The 20000-nt window shown below is 42.4% G+C and overlaps 1 protein-coding gene across 7 annotated transcripts in view; it reads right to left on the bottom strand.

Moving 5' to 3' along the window:
• Nucleotides 1-20000, bottom strand: part of cdin1 (CDAN1 interacting nuclease 1) — a 135663-nt gene that overhangs the window by 78436 nt on the left and 37227 nt on the right. For all 7 annotated transcript variants that reach the window (XM_078233278.1, XM_078233280.1, XM_078233277.1 and 4 more), the window contains one exon: nt 18790-18862. In XM_078233278.1, the coding sequence (XP_078089404.1) occupies nt 18790-18862 (73 nt within the window). The remainder of the gene's footprint in view (nt 1-18789; nt 18863-20000) is intronic.

The following is a 20000-nucleotide window of genomic DNA, read 5'->3' as shown; positions in this document are numbered from 1 at the left end:
CATAGCAAGAGATTGGAGTATAGGAGTAGGGAACCAAAAGAGAAAATGCTGAAAAATCTCAGCAGGTCTGGCAGCATCTGTAAGGAGAGAAAAGAGCTGACGTTTCGAATCCAGATGACCCTTTGTCAAAGCAAAGGGGTCATCTGGACTCGAAACGTCAGCTCTTTTCTCTCCTTACAGATGCTGCCAGACCTGCTGAGATTTTCCAGCGTTTTCTTTTGGTTTCGGATTCCAGCATCTGCAGTAATTTGCTTTTATATAGGAGTAGGGATGTCTTGCTGCAGCTATTCTGGGCCTTGGTGAGGCCACACCTTGAGTATTGTGTGCAGTTTTGGTCTCCTAGTCTGAGGAAGGACATTCTTGCTATTGAGGGAGTCCAGTGAAGGTTCACCGGACTGATTCCCGGAATGGTGGGACTGACATATGAAGTGAGAGTGGATTGACTGGGCTTGTGCTCACTGGTATTTACAAGGGTGAGAGACGATCTCATAAAAACATATGAAATCCTGATGGGACTGGACAGGCCAGATGCTGGAAGAATATTCGGGAAGTCCAGAACTAGGGGTCACATTCTAAGAATAAGGGGTAAGCCATTCAGGACTGAGATAAGGAAGAACTTCCTCACTCAGAGAGTTGTAAAGCTGTGGAATTCTGTACCACAGGAAACTGTTTTGGGCCAGTTCATTAGATATGTTCAAGAGGGAGCTCGACGTGGCCCTTGTGGCTAGAGTGATCAAGAGGTTTGGAGAGAAAGCGGGAGTGTGATACTGAAAGTGCATGATCAGCCATGATCATATTGAGTGGTGGTGCAGGCTCAAAGGGCCGAATGGTCTACTCCTGCACCTATTTTCTATGCTTCTATGAGCTGTCCCGTGGCATTGCTCACAAGTAGCAAAAGACCTAGCCCAGAATTTCTTCTGTTACAGATTAACATGTGACACTTCAATCACGGTAATGTAGCAAATTTACCAAGGAATTATTATGCTTGAGGTCTACCAATAGGCTACATGGAAGATTTAGAAAATAGGAGCATTTGGCCCTTCGAGCCTGCTCCGCCATTCATCACGATCATGGCTGATCATCCAACTCAATAGCCTAATCCTGTTTTTTCCCCATAACCTTTGATCCCATTCGCCCCAAGTGCTATATCCAGCCGCCTCTTGAATAAATTTAATGTTTTGGCATCAACTACTTCCTGTGATAATGAATTCCACAGGCTCACCACTCTTTGGGTGAAAAAATGTCTTCTCACCTCCGTCCTAAATGGTCTACCCTGAATCCTCAGACTGTGACCCCTGGTTTTGGACTCCCCCAACATTGGGAATATCCTCCCTGCATCTACCCTGTCTAGTCCTGTTAGAATTTTATAAGTCTCTATGAGATCCGCCCTCATTCATCTAAACTCCAGCGAAAACAATCCTAACCAAGTCAATCTCTCCTCAGACATCAGTCCCGCCATCCCCGGAATCAGCCGAGTAAACCTTCACTGCATTCCCTCGAAAGCAAGAACATCCTTCCTCAGAAAAAGAGACCACAATACTCTAGGTGTGGCCTCACCAAGGCCCTGTATAATTACAACAACACATCCCTGCTCCTATACTCAAACCTCTCGCAATGAAGACCAACATACCATTTGCCTTCTTTACCGCCTGCTGCACCTGCATGCTTACCTTCAGTTACTGGTGCACAAGGACACCCAGGTCCCACTGCACACTCCCCTCTCCCAATTTACAGCTATTCAGGTAGTAATCTGACTTCTTGTTTTTGCTTCCAAAGTGAATAACCTCACACTTATCCAAATTATACTGCATCTGCCATTGATTAGCCCACTCAACCAACCTGTCCAGATCATTCTGAAGGATCTCTGCATCCTCGTCACAGTTCACCCTTCCACCCAACTTGGTATCATCTGCAAACTTTGAAATCTTACATTTTGTTTCCTCATCCAAATTATTAATATATATTTTGAATAGCTGGGGTCCCAGCACCGATCCCTGTGGCACCCCACTAGTTACTGCCTGCCAATTCGAAAAGCACTCATTAATTCCTACTCTTTGTTTCATCTCTGCCAACCAGTTTTCTATCCATCTCAATACACTTCCCCCAATCCCTTGCGCTTTAATCTTGCATGATAATCTCTTGTGCGGGACTTTATCAAGCGCTTTCTGAAAGTCCAAATATACCACATCGACTAGTTCCCCCTTGTCAACTCTACTTCCAACATCATAGAATCATGGAAACCCTACAGTGCAGAAAGAGGCCATTTGGCCCATCGAGTCTGCACCGACCACAACCCCACCCAGGCCCTACCCCCATATCCCTACATATTTACCCGCTAATCCCTTTAACCTACACTAAGGGGCAATTTTAGCATGGCCAATCAACCTAACCCGCACATCTTTGAACTGTGGGAGGAAACCGGAGCACCCGGAGGAAACCCACGTAGACACGAGGAGAATGTGCAAACTCCACACAGACAGTGACCTAAGCCGGGAATTGAACCCTGGTCCCTGGAGCTGTGAAGCAGCAGTGCTAACCACTGTGCTACCGAGCCGCCCAGATTTGTCAAGCACGACTTGCCCTTTATAAATCCATGCTGTCTGATCCTGCCACTGCTTTCTAAATGCTCTGCTATGAAATCCTTGATAATAGATATGATCATTTTACCCACTACCGATGTAAAGCTTGCTGGTCTATAATTCCTTGTTTTCACTCTACCTCCCTTTTTGAATATTGGAGTGACATTCTCTACCCTCCAATCTGCAGGGACTGTTCCAGAGTCTATAGAATCCTGGAAGATGACCACCAATGCATCCACTATTTCTAGAGCCACTTCCTTAAGTACTCTGGGATCATAGAATCGTAGAACGCTACAGTGCAGAAAGAGGCCATTTGGCTCATCGAGTCTGCACCGACCACAATCCCACCCAGGCCCTACCCCCATATCCCTACACATTTACCTGCTAATCCCTCTAACCTACGCATCTCAGGACACTAAGGGGCAATTTTAGCATGGCCAATCAACCTAACCCGCACATCTTTGGACTGTGGGAGGAAACTGGAGCACCCGGAGGAAATCCACGCAGACACGAGGAGAATGTGCAAACTCTGCACAGACAGTGACCCAAGCTGGGAATCGAACCCAGGTCCCTGGAGCTGTGAAGCAGCAATGCTAACCACTGTGCTACCGTGCCGCCCTGATGTAGATTATCAGGCCCTGGAGATTTACCCGCCTTCAATCCCATCTATTTTCTACTAATATTGATCTTCCTCAGTTCTTCCCTCTCACTAAATCTTGCATTCTCCAACGTTTCTGGCATTTGATTTGTGTCCTCTTTTGTGAAGACAGAACCAAAGTATGTATTCAGTTGCTCGGCCATTTCTTTGTCCTATATTATACATTCCCCCGTTTCCGTCTGTAGGGGACCTACATTTGTCTTCACCAACCTCATTCTCTTCACATATCTATAGAAACTCTTAGTGTCAGTCTTTATGTTCCCTGCAAGCTTACTTTTGTAATGTATTTTCCCCTTCTTAATCAATCTCTTAGTCCTTCTTTGCTAAATTCTAAATTGCTCTCAATCCTCAGACTTATTACTTTTCTTGGCCAATCTGTATGCTTCTTCCTTTGATCGGATAGCCTCTCTGATTTCCTTTGTAAGCCATGGATTAGCCCTCTTAACTTTTGTGCCAGACAGAAATAAACATAAACAATACAAAGAGATCATGAGGTAAGTAGAAGTAAATCAAACAGGAACGGTTTATTCAACGTCGTAACAGGGGCACAGTCAGCATAAGGCTGACCTAGCAAGCTCTACCCAGAGTGGAGCTTGTACCCCGGGTCACCTGACCCACTCTCAGGAGTCCCTCAGAGTAGTGTCCTAGGCCCAACAATCTTCAGCTGCTCCATCAATGAACTTCCCTTGTCATAAGGTCAGAAGTGGGGATGTTCGCCAATGATTGCACGATGTTTAGCACCATTCGCGACTCCTCAGATACTGAAGCTGTCCATATTCAAATGCAACAAGATCTGGACAATATCGAGGTTGGGCTGACAAGTGGCACAAAACTGACAAGCTACACGAATAAGGAGTCTAACAACACCAGGTTAAAGTCCAACAGGCTTATTTGGTAGCAAACATCACTAGCTTTCGGAGCGTTGCTTCTTCGTCAGGTGAGTGGGAATTCTCTGACAGGGGCACACGTTCAGCTACATACATAACATCGCTCCCCTCTTGTTTCAAACATTTCCCAAGAACATGTATACAAATTTACAAAATTATTGGGTGTTAACCCCAACATATATAAGTCAAAAGCTATATACAAGGAACATGAAACATGGAAACATGAACGACATTCCAATTAATTTCTACATTGGCATAGTCAGTCTTTCTGGGGGATGATGGTTCCTGGATGGACGTCTCCTTGCTCCTTGGGTTTCGTTTCTCAAATTCTTGTCACACATTTATAGCTTCCCCTCGAGATTGGTCTCAGTCTTCCATTGGCGTTGCCAATGTCTCCTTCTCGGGTGAGAGCACCCCTGCCTCAGGAACACCTTGCTTGATTGGTTCCTCTAGCTCCACCGAACCCACTTCAGGATCTTGGAGGACATCCCTCTATTGATAAAGTGCGGCAACTAGCTGATCCGCTTTTCTCCTCCAGACCAGCTCATCCTTGGTCTGCACCATATATGACAATTGCCCCATTTGGTTCACCACCATCGCTAGGTCCCAGTTCTCTCCTGGTGTGTAGTTCCTGGCCAGCACGGCCTCTTGCTTCTGGAAACTCCTTGACTTGGAATTCCCCTCACTTTCGGCCATTGGTCCTTCTGGTCCCCTCCTAACACGTACCTCTTCTCTTCTGGCTGCAGCAGGTCACACGTGGTCTTCAGTTTGCAACTAAATATTAATAACGTTGGTGAACACTGGGTCACTGCATATATTATGATACATTTCTGGAATCGATTCACTCACCTACCAAGGGAACCCTCCCCTTGGGAAGCTTTCAGTGCCTTCTTCAAAGTCTGGACAAACTTTTCCGCCCGGCCATTTGTCGCTGGGTGGTCGATCTCGTGTCGGACTCCTTAGTGGTCACAATACTCCCCAGATTCCTTCGCCACAACTGGGACCCATTGTTGCTCACCACTTGTTCAGGATTCGCAAATCTAGCAAATAGTTCGCCAAGTCGATCTATTGTGGGGGATTGGAATGCCCTGCCAGCATCAGTAGTAAATGCGCCTAGTTTGGGGGCGTTTAAGAGATCCGTAGATAGGTTCATGGACGAAAAGAAATTGGTTTAGGTTGGAGGGTCACAGTTTTTTTTTTTAACTGGTCGGTGCAACATCGTGGGCCGAAGGGCCTGTTCTGCGCTGTAATGTTCTATTGTCGCCTTTGCGGACACCGGCTTCATGATTCCCACTTCGGGCCGCTTGGGGTGGGCATCAACCACCACAAATAGCACTTGCCCTTCCACTGGAACTGTGAAGTCTACACAGATCCTTTGCCAAGGAGCTTCAGGTCATTCCCGCGGGTGAAGGGGTGACAACGGCAGCGCCTTTTGCACTAGCGCACATGATTCACTAGAACTTGCCTTCTCCTCGATTTGGGAGTCTACACTCGGCCACCAAAAATAGTTCCAGGCGATCTTCATTCACACCATACCCGGGTGCCCTTGTTCCAGCACTGTTCCTCGTAAGAGGAATGGCCACTCTCATCCCCCACAATAGAACTTTTCTGGTCTAGGAGCCTTCATAATGGCATCCTTTTTTTTGGTGCCTTGTGTGGAGCTTCCCTCTCGATGGCATGGCCCAGATATTCGATCGAGTCTTTAAAGAATTCATATTTTTCTTTCTTCACTTGCAGACCATGCTCCTGCAACCTTCTGAGGGTCTCTTCAAGGGCGGCATGGTGGCACAATGGTTAGCACTGCTGCCTCATAGCGCCAGGGACCCGGGTTCAATTCCTGGCTTGGGTCACTGTCTGCGTGGAGTTTGCACAATCTCCCCATGTCTGCGAGGTTTCCTCTGGGTGCTCCGGTTTCCTCCCACAGTCTGAAAGACGTGCTAAATTCTCCCTCAGTGTACCTGAACAGGCGCCAGAGTGTGGCGACTAGAGGATTTTCACTGTAACTTCATTGCAGTGTTAATGTAAGCCTTAATTGTGACTAATAAATAAACTTTTTAATGTTCCTTTTCAGTGGAGCTCGTCACCAAAATATCATGCACATAACATTGGACTCCCAATAATCCACTTAATATCTGATCGAAAGACGCTTATAGCGGAAAAGTCATTGATGAGTTACTATGTCAGGGGTGGTTCCGACACCCATTTGAAGATAAGCCTGTGACAGGTCCATCTGTGAAAATGTCTTCCTTCCTGCTAATCCACTGAACAGGTCCTCAATGAGAGGAGATTTGATTTGCACACGGGGCTGGGTTGACGGTGACCTTGAAGTCACACAGATTCTAACCATGCCATCTGTTTATAAAACTGGAACAACTGGGGTGGCCCATTCGCTGGTGGTTACTGGTTCCAATGCCCCCACTTTCTAGTTCTGCCTCCACTTTTGGCCGGATGGCATACAGTACTGGACGCACCGTCAGATTTGCTTGACAGGTTTCTGGCTTAAACCGAATTTTAATTTCAACCCCTTTCATCTCACCTTGAACATATCCTTATACTGATCTAGGACATCCTGCAAACTCATTCTCGAGTCCACCAGCCTATTCCCTACGCCCCAGTAGCATCCAAACAAAGCAGGGTAGTCGCCCTTGACCACATACAATAGTAATTCCGCATACTGCTCCCTTAGCTGTACCTTCACTAGTACACATCCTTTCAGTGGCACTACTTGTCCCGCGCTGCCTAGGAGGGGGGGTGGAGGCGGGGTGCCTCACATCCTTTAAAAAGTACCTGGATGAGTACTTGGCATGTCATAACATTCAACGCTATGAGCCAAGTGCTGGTAGATGGGGTTTTGGTGGGAGTTCAGGTGTGTCGGTGCAGACTTGATGGGCCGAAAGGCCTCTTTTGCTCTGTATGATTCATGTTCAAGGATCTTTGAAGTTAGCAGGAAATTTGGAGACTAGTTAGCAAAGTATAAGGGGCCTTGGACTTCATAATCAGAGGTATTGAATACAAAAGCAGGGAAGTTATGATCAGCTTTCAGAAAATTCTAGTTAGGTCAAACTAGAGGACTCCACCCGGTTCTGATCGCCTCACTTCAGTAAGGATGAGAGTGTCCTTGAGAGGGTGCAAAAGGTATTTACCAGAATGGATCCAGCGATGAGGGATTTTAACTTCAAGGTTACGGTCGGAGAAGCTGGGGATTGTTCTCCTTGAAGCAAGGGAGATTTGATAGAAGTGTACAAGATTATGGACAGGTTTACGCAAGGTTGGAAAAGAAAGGCTGCTCCCATAAGCTGATGATACAAGGTCTAAGGGACACAAATTTAAAGTTTTAAGCAAGAGCTACGGGGGAATGCAAGGCAGAACTTTTTTTACGCAGCAGGTGATAATAACTTGGAACTCACTGCTTGCGAGGGTAGTGGAAGTGGAAGTGGAAATGTCCAATGGTTTCAACAGTAAATTGGATATGCACTTAGGGAAATAAACTTGCAGAGCCGTGAAGACAGAGTTGGGTAATGGGACTGAGTGGATTGCTCTAGAGACCTGGCAAGGAATCAATGGCCTGAGTGACTTCCTCCTGTGCTGTAATGGCTCTACGATTCAATGATGAACAGCATTTAAAAAGAAACAAGAGGAGAGGGGAGAAAAAAGGACGAACAGATGTGAAAGAATAGCAATGGAAAGACCTGTGATAATTAAATGGCAGAAGAATAAAAGGAGATGACAAAATGGGACATAATGGGAAAATTAAAAGATATACAGGAAATACAGAAAAATAGACCAAAGGTGCCAATCCTCCTGTTGGGTCAACTGTTAATTTTAAATCTGAGCTTGATAGATTTCTGCTAACCAAGTAATCTTGTGCAGTCGTGGACTCAAGGGACAAAGTGACCAACTACTATTTCTATGCTAGCTGCGTTGCAAAAAGGCAAGAAATTGGAGGGATTGGGCAGGGGGGCAGAGAGGGAGCGACCCTATTTTAAGTGCCAATCCAATTTCTTCCTCCCTGAAAACACTGGCATAAATATCCCTCATTGCCAGTGACTACTGTCAGTGCAAACATTGGAATCCTTCTTAAGGTCCAAAACTGCTGCAAGTCAATGTTAAGACCTGAAGCCTGCAAAGTGCTTAGAAAGTTGAGGTACTGTTCTTCAATATGAACCTATTGGAAGTTCATAGGAAACAAAGACAGAAGGGCCGTGTGGGGGAAAGAAGAGAATAGACATTTGAAAGTGCAAGTGACATGGAGCTCAAGGACTCATCAAAGGGCATAGCATAGATGTTCAGCAAAGTGACCACTGAATCTGCAAATCCGGTACTCCAGACTACAGAGTGCACAGAAGTAATGCTTGGGACCCTAAACAGAAGCTAGTTACTAGGCAGGCGTTTCACCACTTCTGCTTACATGGAAGATGATCGGAGAAGGGATGGTGGAAGAGTAAACCGAGGTGTCACAAAGGTGGTGGAGTGGGAGAAGAGTGAGAAACAGTCCCTTTGGAATGCTGAGGAAGGGGGGATGGTTTTTGGTGGTGTGATTGTAATGGTGAAGCTGGTGGAATAAGAACTGGCAGATGCAGAAGCTAGTCTATTTGGAAGGTGAAGCCAATCATGATTCTGAGAGGGTGAAGGAGGGAAGACAGAAGCACGGGAAATGAAACAGTCTTGGTCCAAGTTTCTGTCAACCACTGCAGAGGGGATTTCTTGACTGAGGAAAAAGGAGGATATTCTTATGTGCAAAGTATCCTCATCAGCACAGTTATGATAGACACAGGGAAACTGGGGAACTAGAATAGAGTCAATAACAAAACCTGTAATTGTCTAGCAGAAATATATTTCTTCCACAATGCTTCCCCTATAAGGATGACCACTCCCCCCCCTGCCACTTCCACCTCTGTAATATCACTTGACTCCACCCAGCTCAGCTTATCTGCCATTGTATAGCACCTATGACATTATATAGCATACCAAGGCCCTTCATAGGAGCATTATGATGCAAAATGTGACACCAAGCCACCAAAGACGACGTCAGGGCAGATGGTCAAAAGTTTTTGTCAAGATATATTTAAAAGAGCATTGTAAAGGAGGAACGAGAGGCAGGAAGGGAGTTACAAAGATTAAAGTCTAGGCAGCTGAAAGCACTGCTGCTGATGGTGGTGCAATTAAAATTGGGGATTCACAAGATGTCAGGTATCTCAAGGGGGTTGTGGAGGAGATTAGAAATAGGAAATGCCATGGAGGTATTTGAAAACAAGGATAAGAATTTTGAAATGAAGGTACTGTTTGAACAGTAACCCATTTAGGTCAGTAAGCATACAGGTGATGGGTTAACTGGATGAAGCATGGGGTCAGCAGTTTTGGATGACCTCAGCTTTACAGTGGTGTGGAATTGGGGGAGGCTGGCTAAGAGTGCATTCAAATATTTGTTATAATCCCCATAGAAACAAATAACTCAAAAAAAGAGAATTTCCCAATGGCCAACTCAAAGGATCGCATGACAAGATTTCACATTAACACACTAAAATCAACACAAACTGAACATGACTTAGTAGACAACGAACACATTAAACTACAGAAATGACATTCCCTATTAATTTCTTAGCACAACCGAAACCCCATGCCTCGGCAGAGTTTAAAGTCCATGGTGCCTCACAGCATCAACATGATCTCTTTTCCTTGTCCCACCAGGGTCAACCTTCCAGTGTCTTTTTAAGCAAAGTCCTCTTCGCTCAATTGAGCATAATAAAATGGACTTCCAGTAGCAAGGCACCCTCTGGTGATTCTGTGGTCTTTAACTCTTTACAAACCTCATTTCTTTGAAGCGGGAATCTGCTCTCACCAACACTCAGCTTGATGGTTAACTGAAATCGGCCTTTACTCCCCCTTTGCACAGCAACACATGTTGTGGATCTTCTTCCCCCAAACCTCTCTGTCTGATTCTGTATGTAACAGGGACAGCTGCCTCCTGAGTGCCCATGTGTTAAAAGTTGCATCTTACTTTCAGTAAGCTTTGACCTGAACCCCTGTCGTCATGGCAATCAGATCACATGGCTTGTTTTGGACAAATTTAATAGGAGGTCACATGGGCTTATCTCCGAGCAGATTTAGTAGATCACATGCCCCCTCTCCAAACTATTCAATTTTACCCCAAATTACAGGAGACAGTTTAAAATGCAAGTCTTATAAAGTCCACTCGTCACAACATTCAAATTTAGGGGTCAAAAAGACATGGACAAGGAATTCAGCAGCAGATTGGTTGAGGCGGAGCAGAGTCAGGCAATGTAACAGAGTTGAAAATAGATAGTCTGCCGTACAGGAAGCAGGGTGGGAAGAAATGGATTCCAGCCAGACATCAATGGATGGTATATCCCAGGGATACAGAAGTCCAAGTAGGAAAGGGATTATCTAGAAATGGATAGTATAGTGGGGAGATCTCCAGAGAAGATGAGATCATCAGACCAATATTTGCTCAAATTTCTGCTGCTTATGGCCCTGTTCCCCCAAGTACAACACACCCTCACCATCATTCTTGCTCATCTCCACTGGGTCCCCACCCCTCAACGTACATGCAAACTAGGAGCAGCAGTGGACCACTAAGCCCTTTGAGCTGTTCCGCCATTCAGTTGGATCATGGCTGATCTGATTGTAACCTCAACTCACATTCAAGCCTACTACTAATAACCTTTCACCCCCTTGTTAAACAGGAATCTATCTAGTTCTACCTTAAACGACTCTGCTTCCACCACCTTTGGAGGAAGAGAATTCCATTATTATTTGAATGATGGCAGTTTAGGAAAAGGGAAGTGCAACCTGACCTGGGTGTCATGTTGGAACAGTCGCTGAAGGTTGGCATAAAGGTACAGTAGGTGATGAGGAAAGCTAATGCCATGCTGGCCTTCAAAGCAAGAGGATTTGAGTATAGGAGTAAGGATGTCTTGTTGCAATTATCCAGGGCCTTCGTGAGGCCACACCTTGAGTATTGTGTGCAGTTTTGGTCTCCTAGTCTGAAGAAGGACATTCTTGCTATTGAGGGAGTCCAGCGAAGGTTCACCAGACTGATTCCCAGAATGGCAGGAGTGATATATGAAGAGAGACTGGATCGACTGGGCTTGTACTCATTGGAATTTAGAAGAATGAGAGGGGATCTCATAGAAACATATAAAATCCAGGTGGGACTGGACAGGCTAGATGCGGGAAGAATGCTCCCGATGTTGGCGAAGTCCAGAACTAGGGGTCACATTCTAAAAATAAGGGGTAAGCCATTCAGGACTGAGATGAGGAAGAACTTCTTCACTCAGAGTTGTGAACCTGTGGAATTCTCTGCCATAGAAAGCTATTGGGGCCAGTTTGTTAGATATGTTCATGAGGGAGCTGGGCATAACTCTTGCGGCTAAAGGGATCAAGGGACATAGAGAGAAAGCGGGAGTGGGATACTGAGAGTGCATGATCAGCCTTGATCATATTGAATGGTGGTGCAGGTTCGAAGGGCTGAATGGCATGCTCCTGCACCGTTTTTTTATGCTTCCACTCAACCCTCAACGAGAAAAAAAATTCTCCTCATCTGTGTCTTAAATGAGCGGTGGTGCACTCTGTGATGCACAGAGTGTTGGAGGTTCATTCTGAAAATCACGCTAAAAAATCAGCGTGAACTACACCCGTTTTCACATGAATTGGGGACTTAGAATTTTTTGGGGGAGAATTCCGGCGGCCTTCTTACAATTAGGAATTAAACAAAGGCCTCATCTCCCCTATCAGGTGGATATAAAAGATCCCATGGCACTATTCTGAAGAGGAGCAGTGAAGTTATCCCCATTGTCAAGGCCAATATTTATCCCTCAATCAGGATCACACAAATAGGTTATCTGGTCATCATCACAACTGCTGCCCATCGGACGTTGCTGTACAAAATTGGCTGCCATGTTTCCTATTTTATAATGGTAGCCATATTTCACAAAAGTACTTCATTAGTTGTAAAGTGTTTGAGAATCCAGTGGTCATGAAAAGCACTATTTGCCTCACCACTGATGGCAGAGCTTTCAAGTCTTTCTCTCTGCAAATCGCTACCTTGTTTCCCATCTTTAGAACTTTTCCCAAAATTAATTTTTTCAGCCAAGCTGTCCATGCTATTTCCTAACCTCTACCCTTCCTGACTTTCACTCTCAGTTGTGAGTTTGTAAAGTGCTTGGCATTTTCTTTATACATTAAAGGCATTACACAAGATAAATGAAAATATAAATGTGGGAAGCATAGGAATTAGTTGACTCTGTAAAGCAGCAGGACTCTGGGATGGAGTTCCAGAGGCAGGGTCAAGAGAGATAAGGAGCAGCCGCCAAAGGTGGAGCAAAGAGAATGAGAAAGAATGAACAGATCAATGCTAGCGAGGTTGTATGAAAGAAGGTAAGACTGAAGGAGGTTAAGAGTGGGGGTAGGCGAGCCATCAGACCATAAAGGAATTTGACGATGATGATAAAACTTTTAGGTTTTTGATAAGATCCCACATGGCAGACCCGTTAAAAATGTAAAAGCCCATGGGATCCAGGGGAGTGTAGCAAGCTGGATATAAGATTGGCTCAGTCACAGGAACCAAAGTGCAATTGTTGACAGATGTTTTGCAACTGGAAGCTGATTCCAGTCAGGTTACACAGAGCTCAGTACTAGGTCTCCCACTTTTAATGGTATATGTTAATGATTTGTACATAAATATAGGGGGAATAATCAAGAAGTTTGCAGACAACACAAAAATTGACCATGTGGTTACTGGTGAGGAGGACAGCTGTATACTGCAGGAAGATATCAATGGGCTGGGCAGATAGGCAGAAAAGTGGCAAATGGAATTCAACCCGGAGATGTGTGAGGTGATGCATTTGGGAGGTTAGCAAGGCAAAGGAATGACAATAAATGGGAGGAATTGGAGAGGTGTAGAGGTGGTGTGGGACCTTGGACTGAACTTCCATAGAATATAAAAGCAGCGAGGTTATTCTGGAACTATATAAAACATTAGTTAGGCCACAACTTGAGTACCATGTGCAATTCCGATTACTTTATGACAGAAAGGATGTATTTGCATTACAGAGGGTAGTGGAGATTTATGAGAATGTTCCCAGGACTGGAAAATTGCAGCTATGAGGAAAGATTGGACAGGCTGGGCTTGTCCCCTTGGAACAGAGAAGGCTTAGAGGAGATTTGATTGAGGTGTACAAAATTGTGAGGGACCTGGACAGAGTGGATAAAAAGGCCCTATTTTCCTTAGCACAAAAGTCAGTGACGAGGGAGCATTGATTTAAAATAATTGATAGAAGGAATAGAGAAAACATTGTTTCACCCAGAGGGTTGCAGGGGTCTGGAGCTCACTGCCTGAACAGAGTGGTAGAGGCAGAACCAAAAGTGGCCATTCAGCCCATCGAGTCTGCCCCGCCATTCACTGAGATCATAACTGATCGGATATGATAATCCTCAACTCCACTTTCTCACCGTATTCCCATAACCCTTAATTCCCACACTGATTAAAAACACATCTCTCATTTAAAAGGTGTCTGGATATCCACCTGAAGTGGTGTGACCAAATGCTGGAAAGTGGGATTAGGCTGGGTGGCTTGCTTGTTTAACTGGCACAAACATGATGGACCAAGTGGCCTCCTTCTGTGCTTTAAACTTCTTACAATTCTCTGATACGCAGGGACATTGAGAGTTGATGACACCCAGTCAAGGAATCTGATGTCAGCATGGAGATTTGAGTCGGTTTGTTCTGAGTTTTATCATATAAATGCAAACATTACGGAAATACATTGTGGATCCCGCCCCCTCTCCATCCCAACTCTGCTCAAGCCATAACTTCATTTTATTCTTACTTTCCGATCCTTGGTTTTGATGGAATTCTGATACTTGGTATGCTTGTTCGATGTCACACATAACATAAAGGGAAACATAAATTACAGTGCAGCATACCAATGGACAGACACCTTCATATCTCTGCAATGTGTCATTTAAGAAAACCCCATGCATTTGTAGGAAGCCGAAAAAAGGAAAACAATCTTCATAAACCATTTATCTCATTAAAATTGTATTAAAACAACATTATTCTGGCATAAATATCCATGTTGACCTGTAGGTTGAACATGAATTATTTCATTTGTTTTCAGCTTCTTTAGGGTTACAGCAGTATCAAATTTAGGTTGGTGTGGATTATAAAACTTAGTTCAACTTAAAGACACTTGTGCCTAGTTTAAAATAGTAGGAACAGTTGTTTACCTAAATGCAGAGCAGAAAATCGACAAGTTCAAAATATGGCATTTGGTTGGCATGTCGCTGGAATTGGAAACACAGCTATCTGGAGAAGCCGTAAAGGGTTGGAACTAAAGACATACATACAGCAAGCAGTGAAATTTCAAATTTGATATTTGTTAGAAAACTCATTTTAATACACAGCAGGATGCTAAGCAAAGTCAAAATAATAGATATAGATTGTACTTAAAAGCTCTTCATTACAGCAGGATACACTTAAATGACAATTTAATTATGTTCCCATCAGCTTATCTAAGCAGTAATCCTTTTATTTAAGAAAAAAGTGTCATCTGTGGACCCTGTCCGACCAAAGGTACCTAAAACTCAAGATATTTAATAATGTACTGGAAAAAAGTCATTCTGAAGGTTTGCAAAAATACCTTTATAAACCATGGATGCAACTGGTAATTTAACTGTGCAACAACTTAAAATACCAAATCTTCACATATACCAAATCTTCACTTATACAATACAACTATTTGGTTAGCGCACATATTGTTCCAGAATACATTGACACAAAAATAGTATGCATCTGCATTGAAATGGTTCTGTTTACAGCCTACATTTTCCTTAGTGAATTCAGCTGTCCATTCATTATGTCATTGGAGCAGAACCTCATGATGTCACTGCAAAGGAAATTTCTAGGTAAAATGTCTATTCCCAGGTTGCTTCTTACCAGCTGCGTTAAAGCATAAAACACGAGAGTACGGAATGACAGAATGGCACTATAAAGTGCAATAGTATAATCATTTATGACATCTGTAGTTTCCTTTTAACAAGACATGAGTCAGCCCAAATGAAATTTTTGTTTCATATACCATCCATCCATCTGGCCTCCCTCAGCAAGACTGCTCAATTGCTACTGGACTGTAGCATGTGGATCATGTTTACTGCGAACTGGTTGAGTCTGCCAAACTCATTTGGCTTAACAGTTGTCTAATAGCAGACACTTTATCAGATCCTTTGTGGATGGATTCGAGCCAGGTCCCAGATGTAAAAAGATTATATTCTAACTGAGTGAGTTGCCCTATCCATTTGATTAAATACCCATTTGCACAAAGGAAATATTTTAATTTACTACTGCAATGTAATCCAAGTTAAGAACCTCTTCCTTTGGAACAGGTCAGTGATATTTGAAATCCAATTGTTGATTTTATCTTCCACATATAATAGAATCCATTCTGAAATGACTGGCGTGGAGTTTTATAATCAGCATATTTGTGCTAGAGTTGCAAATATCAATTCTGCAAAAAGAACCAATGAGAATGTGTTCTCCAAATAGAATGCACACTTTCCAGTTCTCTGACAATTCCTTTTTTTTTGGATATCTGCCAAATATAGGGAACAGTTAAGGGAAAAGCAGGAGGTCTTCATTCTCCTCCCAAGACTGGAAATTGTAATATTAGCTTGAATGATTTGCTGCATGTTAAAATACATGAATAGGCCACCAAGAATTTTATCATAAACTAGCAAACATCCTTAGAGGGATTCAAGTTAAAATATTCCATCCATTCCATATTGAAATATCATCCCTCTTCTCTGTTCCAGATAACATGACCTTCACATTGCTTCATATATGTCACGCATGAAGTATCTGTTCTGCATTATCAGCACCAACTCACTCAATATTTACTTGATGTTGACATTCATTTCATTATAGTGACTAATTTTAAAGAGCTTTTAAATGTGATATCATCTGTTTTCTTTCTGCTTTTTTTAGTGACCAGCTTCATTTTGTATCAGACTTTAAAAAAAAATGGATATATGAATCAAAAATCCAATGCATGTATTTACTCCAGATCTCAAACTTCATGACTGACAGGAAGAAGCACCATACGCAGTTGGAACTGCACCATTATATCATACATGCATTAATTTGCACCTCACCCAATTCCATCCTTCAAAACCACTGAGACTGTCAACATAAAGCCAGCTCATGTCATATTCACATCACTATGCAAAATATCAATACTCTAAGTCACTTATAATGTATTGATTCATTCTCACATTAAGAAAACAAAATATAATTTTCTAAACTAAAGGCTGTGCACTGTATCCACAGCAACATTTCTTAGAGGCACCAGGTTTTATATGGGGTTCTCTGTAACAACACACACGTCGTGCTATCGCTAAGGTGACAATTACTTGACAAAACAAAGAGAAAAATAATAATACATGGAAAGGACAGTGTTGCAGCCCATTAAAGTGGGGACGATTTCCCCTACATAGAATTCTATTGATCTCTGCAGTCTGCAGCAGATGAAATAAGTGTGGTCAGGGAAGGGATGATGGATGCTCCTGCCAATAGCACTGAACAAACCTGTTAGCTAATTGCCACCAAAGACAATTATCCCAGCATTGTTTCATAATGGAAACACATTACAAAACTCTAATATACACACAGGGAAATTTGATGATTTGACTGCGGAGCCATGTGCATTGAATTTCATTGCCAAAGGCCAGCCAGGTCGCTGCTGTGAAGGGGAAGAGTGTGTCAGAATACAAGTCACTCTAGCCTGCAGCCTTTTCTAGCATTTCCAAAGAGATATTAAAAGGAGCTTAATTCTTTTAGCAAACAGCAAATAGTTTAATGTGATATGGCAATTTCATTGCCTATCATCCCACCGTAGTATTTTTGGAAATTAATTCTAAGCAGATCAAAACTTAAACTTGGACCATTATCATAATGGAGAGAATTTAGTTTAAAAGGCAAAGCAATAAATGTAGGTAATATCTTACCTCTGACAAAATGTATATTTTACAATGGTTAATTTTAAGAAACAGCTTTAATATGTATCGAATTACATGTTGCCTTGCTAATGCATCAAAAATATTTTCAAAAACCTTGTTTATCAATTAAGTAACTGATGCTTCATTTAAACTTGTGTTTTAATAACAATATTTTTTTTAAACACTTCAAGTGCCAGGGTAGATTCTGCTCAGCATCAGCTGTAAGGTTACCTGCCTCCGTCCGTGCTGACTACTATTTTGACAAGTATGGGATAGCAGTAGGTCCAAAGCAATCAGAAGGTTGACTTTGACAAATGGCGGAGCTGCGGCGAAGTTGAAAATAACACACATCCACTTTAATCTCTCTCTTGATTAAATCGAAACCATACGATTCTGACATCATGTGATTTGCTCAAAAAGCATCACTGCAGGTTACCTCAGAAGATATGCCCATTGAAATTATATTAAATTTGGATGGGGAGGGCAAGGGAGGGTGGTGGAGATGGGGTGTTTAATTCATTCAGATGAACCTTTCACACCATTACCACACCACTAATCTTAAATTTACCAAGGCAATTTTAGATAAAAATCTACGACCACCACGCAAACTGTTTTGCACTATTGAACAATATCTAAGCATATCCTGTCCTCTACTATTAAAATGATGAACAGAGTTTATGCAGGGAATGCAGTCCAGTGCTTCATATTCATACTACCATTGTCAAGCAGGAAAGGTAAACATTACACAGTGATAAAAAAGGCAGAATATGAAATTCTCTTTTTACACGAGACTAGGCAAATATTTATGGGGCAGTTGACAAACTCCTGCCCAGTAAAAGAGCCAGCACTGAGAGCAATTACCCTGATATTCATGACTCACTTTGAATATCACATTGAATATTACTCATAAATCTTTTACGAGCACGTCCCCAGAGCTCACTTAACAGCCAGTTTTAATCATGCAGTTGACACAGGGAAAATAACAAAATGTATTTTTTCAGCAGCAAATTAATTTAAGCTTGCATCTCTTGTACGCCTAGCCCTCACGTTTTTCTTCCCCCCTCCTCTTCTCGGACACCAAGGACTACACAATGCTTTGCTTGCATTAGAATGTAGTGGTCCTTGCTGGCTTTTCTTAGCAGGTATGTTGCCTGCTGTAAGTTAGGTTGGAACATGCCAGTGTGTGCACCATTTTGATTTTTAACCTAAGGCAATTCCCTTGAGCTATTTGATCACCTTTGGCGTACGGGCAAGTTGCAGCTATTGTTTCTATGAAAAGAAACAATGCCTGGAAATTGGGAAAACTACAATTTAAAATGGATTTTTTCAGATAAAATGATGTAAATGTATTAGTGGCTGGTCATCTTAATGGTCACTAACTATCTGCTACCTCCTACTCCATTAGGACATGCTGTACATTTGATCCTTATTGACCCTTTGGAAACTGTATTCTGCACCACTACCAAAATAACATGATCAAGATATGCAAAACGTATTATGAAATTTGAGCATCCGATTATTTCTATTTTCTAATAAATGAAATAGAAGTTATTTTTGCAACTATAGCAGATAACTCTGTATTGGAAATCTGTAAGTTGTTCAAGTAGTTAAAATATAATTCAACCTTGACACGAGAGTGATAAGAGTTACTTACGTGTGACCTGGTCACGGTGCTGCAGGAATTTTTCAAGCACAATTCTAGCCATCAGTGAAGGAGCTAGGTCCATCTTTATGCAAAAAAAGGACAAAAAAGATGTGTTAAATGAACTTAAAAATGCAGAATTTGCAAACAGGTTTTAAGCACATACTGTAACCTATTAGAATATATTAATTAACAGATCTTATTAACCTATACAGTGCTCTGCATTTTGAGCTTTATCCTTGGGTACTCTTGAATTCCCCAAGTACTGAGGAAATGTGTTGCACAGAGCTGCTTATTTCAGTAACCCGCATCAGAGTTGACACATGAAAAATGGTGAAATTACCAAAGGTAGCCCAGACTGAATAAGGACTACCTTATTAGTTCAGGTACTTGCATCTCCTTAATTTTCAGATTAATTATGTGTCCATCTTCCTTAGAAGCAAACTCTGACACCAGATAAGATAGTCAGAACAGAAATATTGATATTTTAAAAAACCTTGCTAAAAATAATCGGGTAAAATGAACTGGATGTGTAATCTTATCACCCCCCAGCTAAAAGTAACCAAATAAAATCTTCAGTTTTTGCATTTTTTTATACATACACCTAACAAAATGTGTTCTTAATCTCCGTGCCAAGTGTTCATTAAAATTAAGCAAAAACTTTTAGTTCCCATTTGTCCTTTCAGCATTGATGGCATTTAATGAAAGAGCAAAATAACATATAAAGAAACTGTTGAGGTTTCTCATCAAATTTCATGGTTTTTAGTAACTGAAACAATACTGACTCATAAAAAGGGCTCCACTATATCAATTAACTGTCAAGTGACATGCAAGTACCTTATTTAAATGATAAGTAGCATATAAAAATGACAATCAAATGGCTTAGAAGTAGCAATCTAGAGGCTAAATGTTTTCTATTCAGTATCTCATATTTTCCCCTGAAATAATGGGAAAAAAATTAAAATCCCGCTTGGCTTCATTTTGTTTTTCTAAACTCTGCATCATTTGCCAGTCTGAGGTAAACTCCCTTTTGCACATTAGCTGAATTGTCAGGGTTTCCAGGCTGTTCATAGACCATTAAAGTCTCATAGTAACTGAAAGGCAATTGTTCATTTGCTGACTGCAGCAATGCACAAGAGACCTTAGATGTGAGTGAAACCATCCCTCCTTTCTAGTGTAACATCGAGAAGCGCTGCTGTTGCAACATTTGATGCCCGCAACAG

Source organism: Mustelus asterias, chromosome 18, assembly GCF_964213995.1.
Source record: "Mustelus asterias chromosome 18, sMusAst1.hap1.1, whole genome shotgun sequence".
In the NCBI taxonomy this organism is placed as follows: Eukaryota; Metazoa; Chordata; class Chondrichthyes; order Carcharhiniformes; family Triakidae; genus Mustelus; species Mustelus asterias.
The sequence above is the reverse complement of the archived record's forward strand: the minus strand, read 5'-3'. Positions and strand labels throughout refer to the sequence as shown.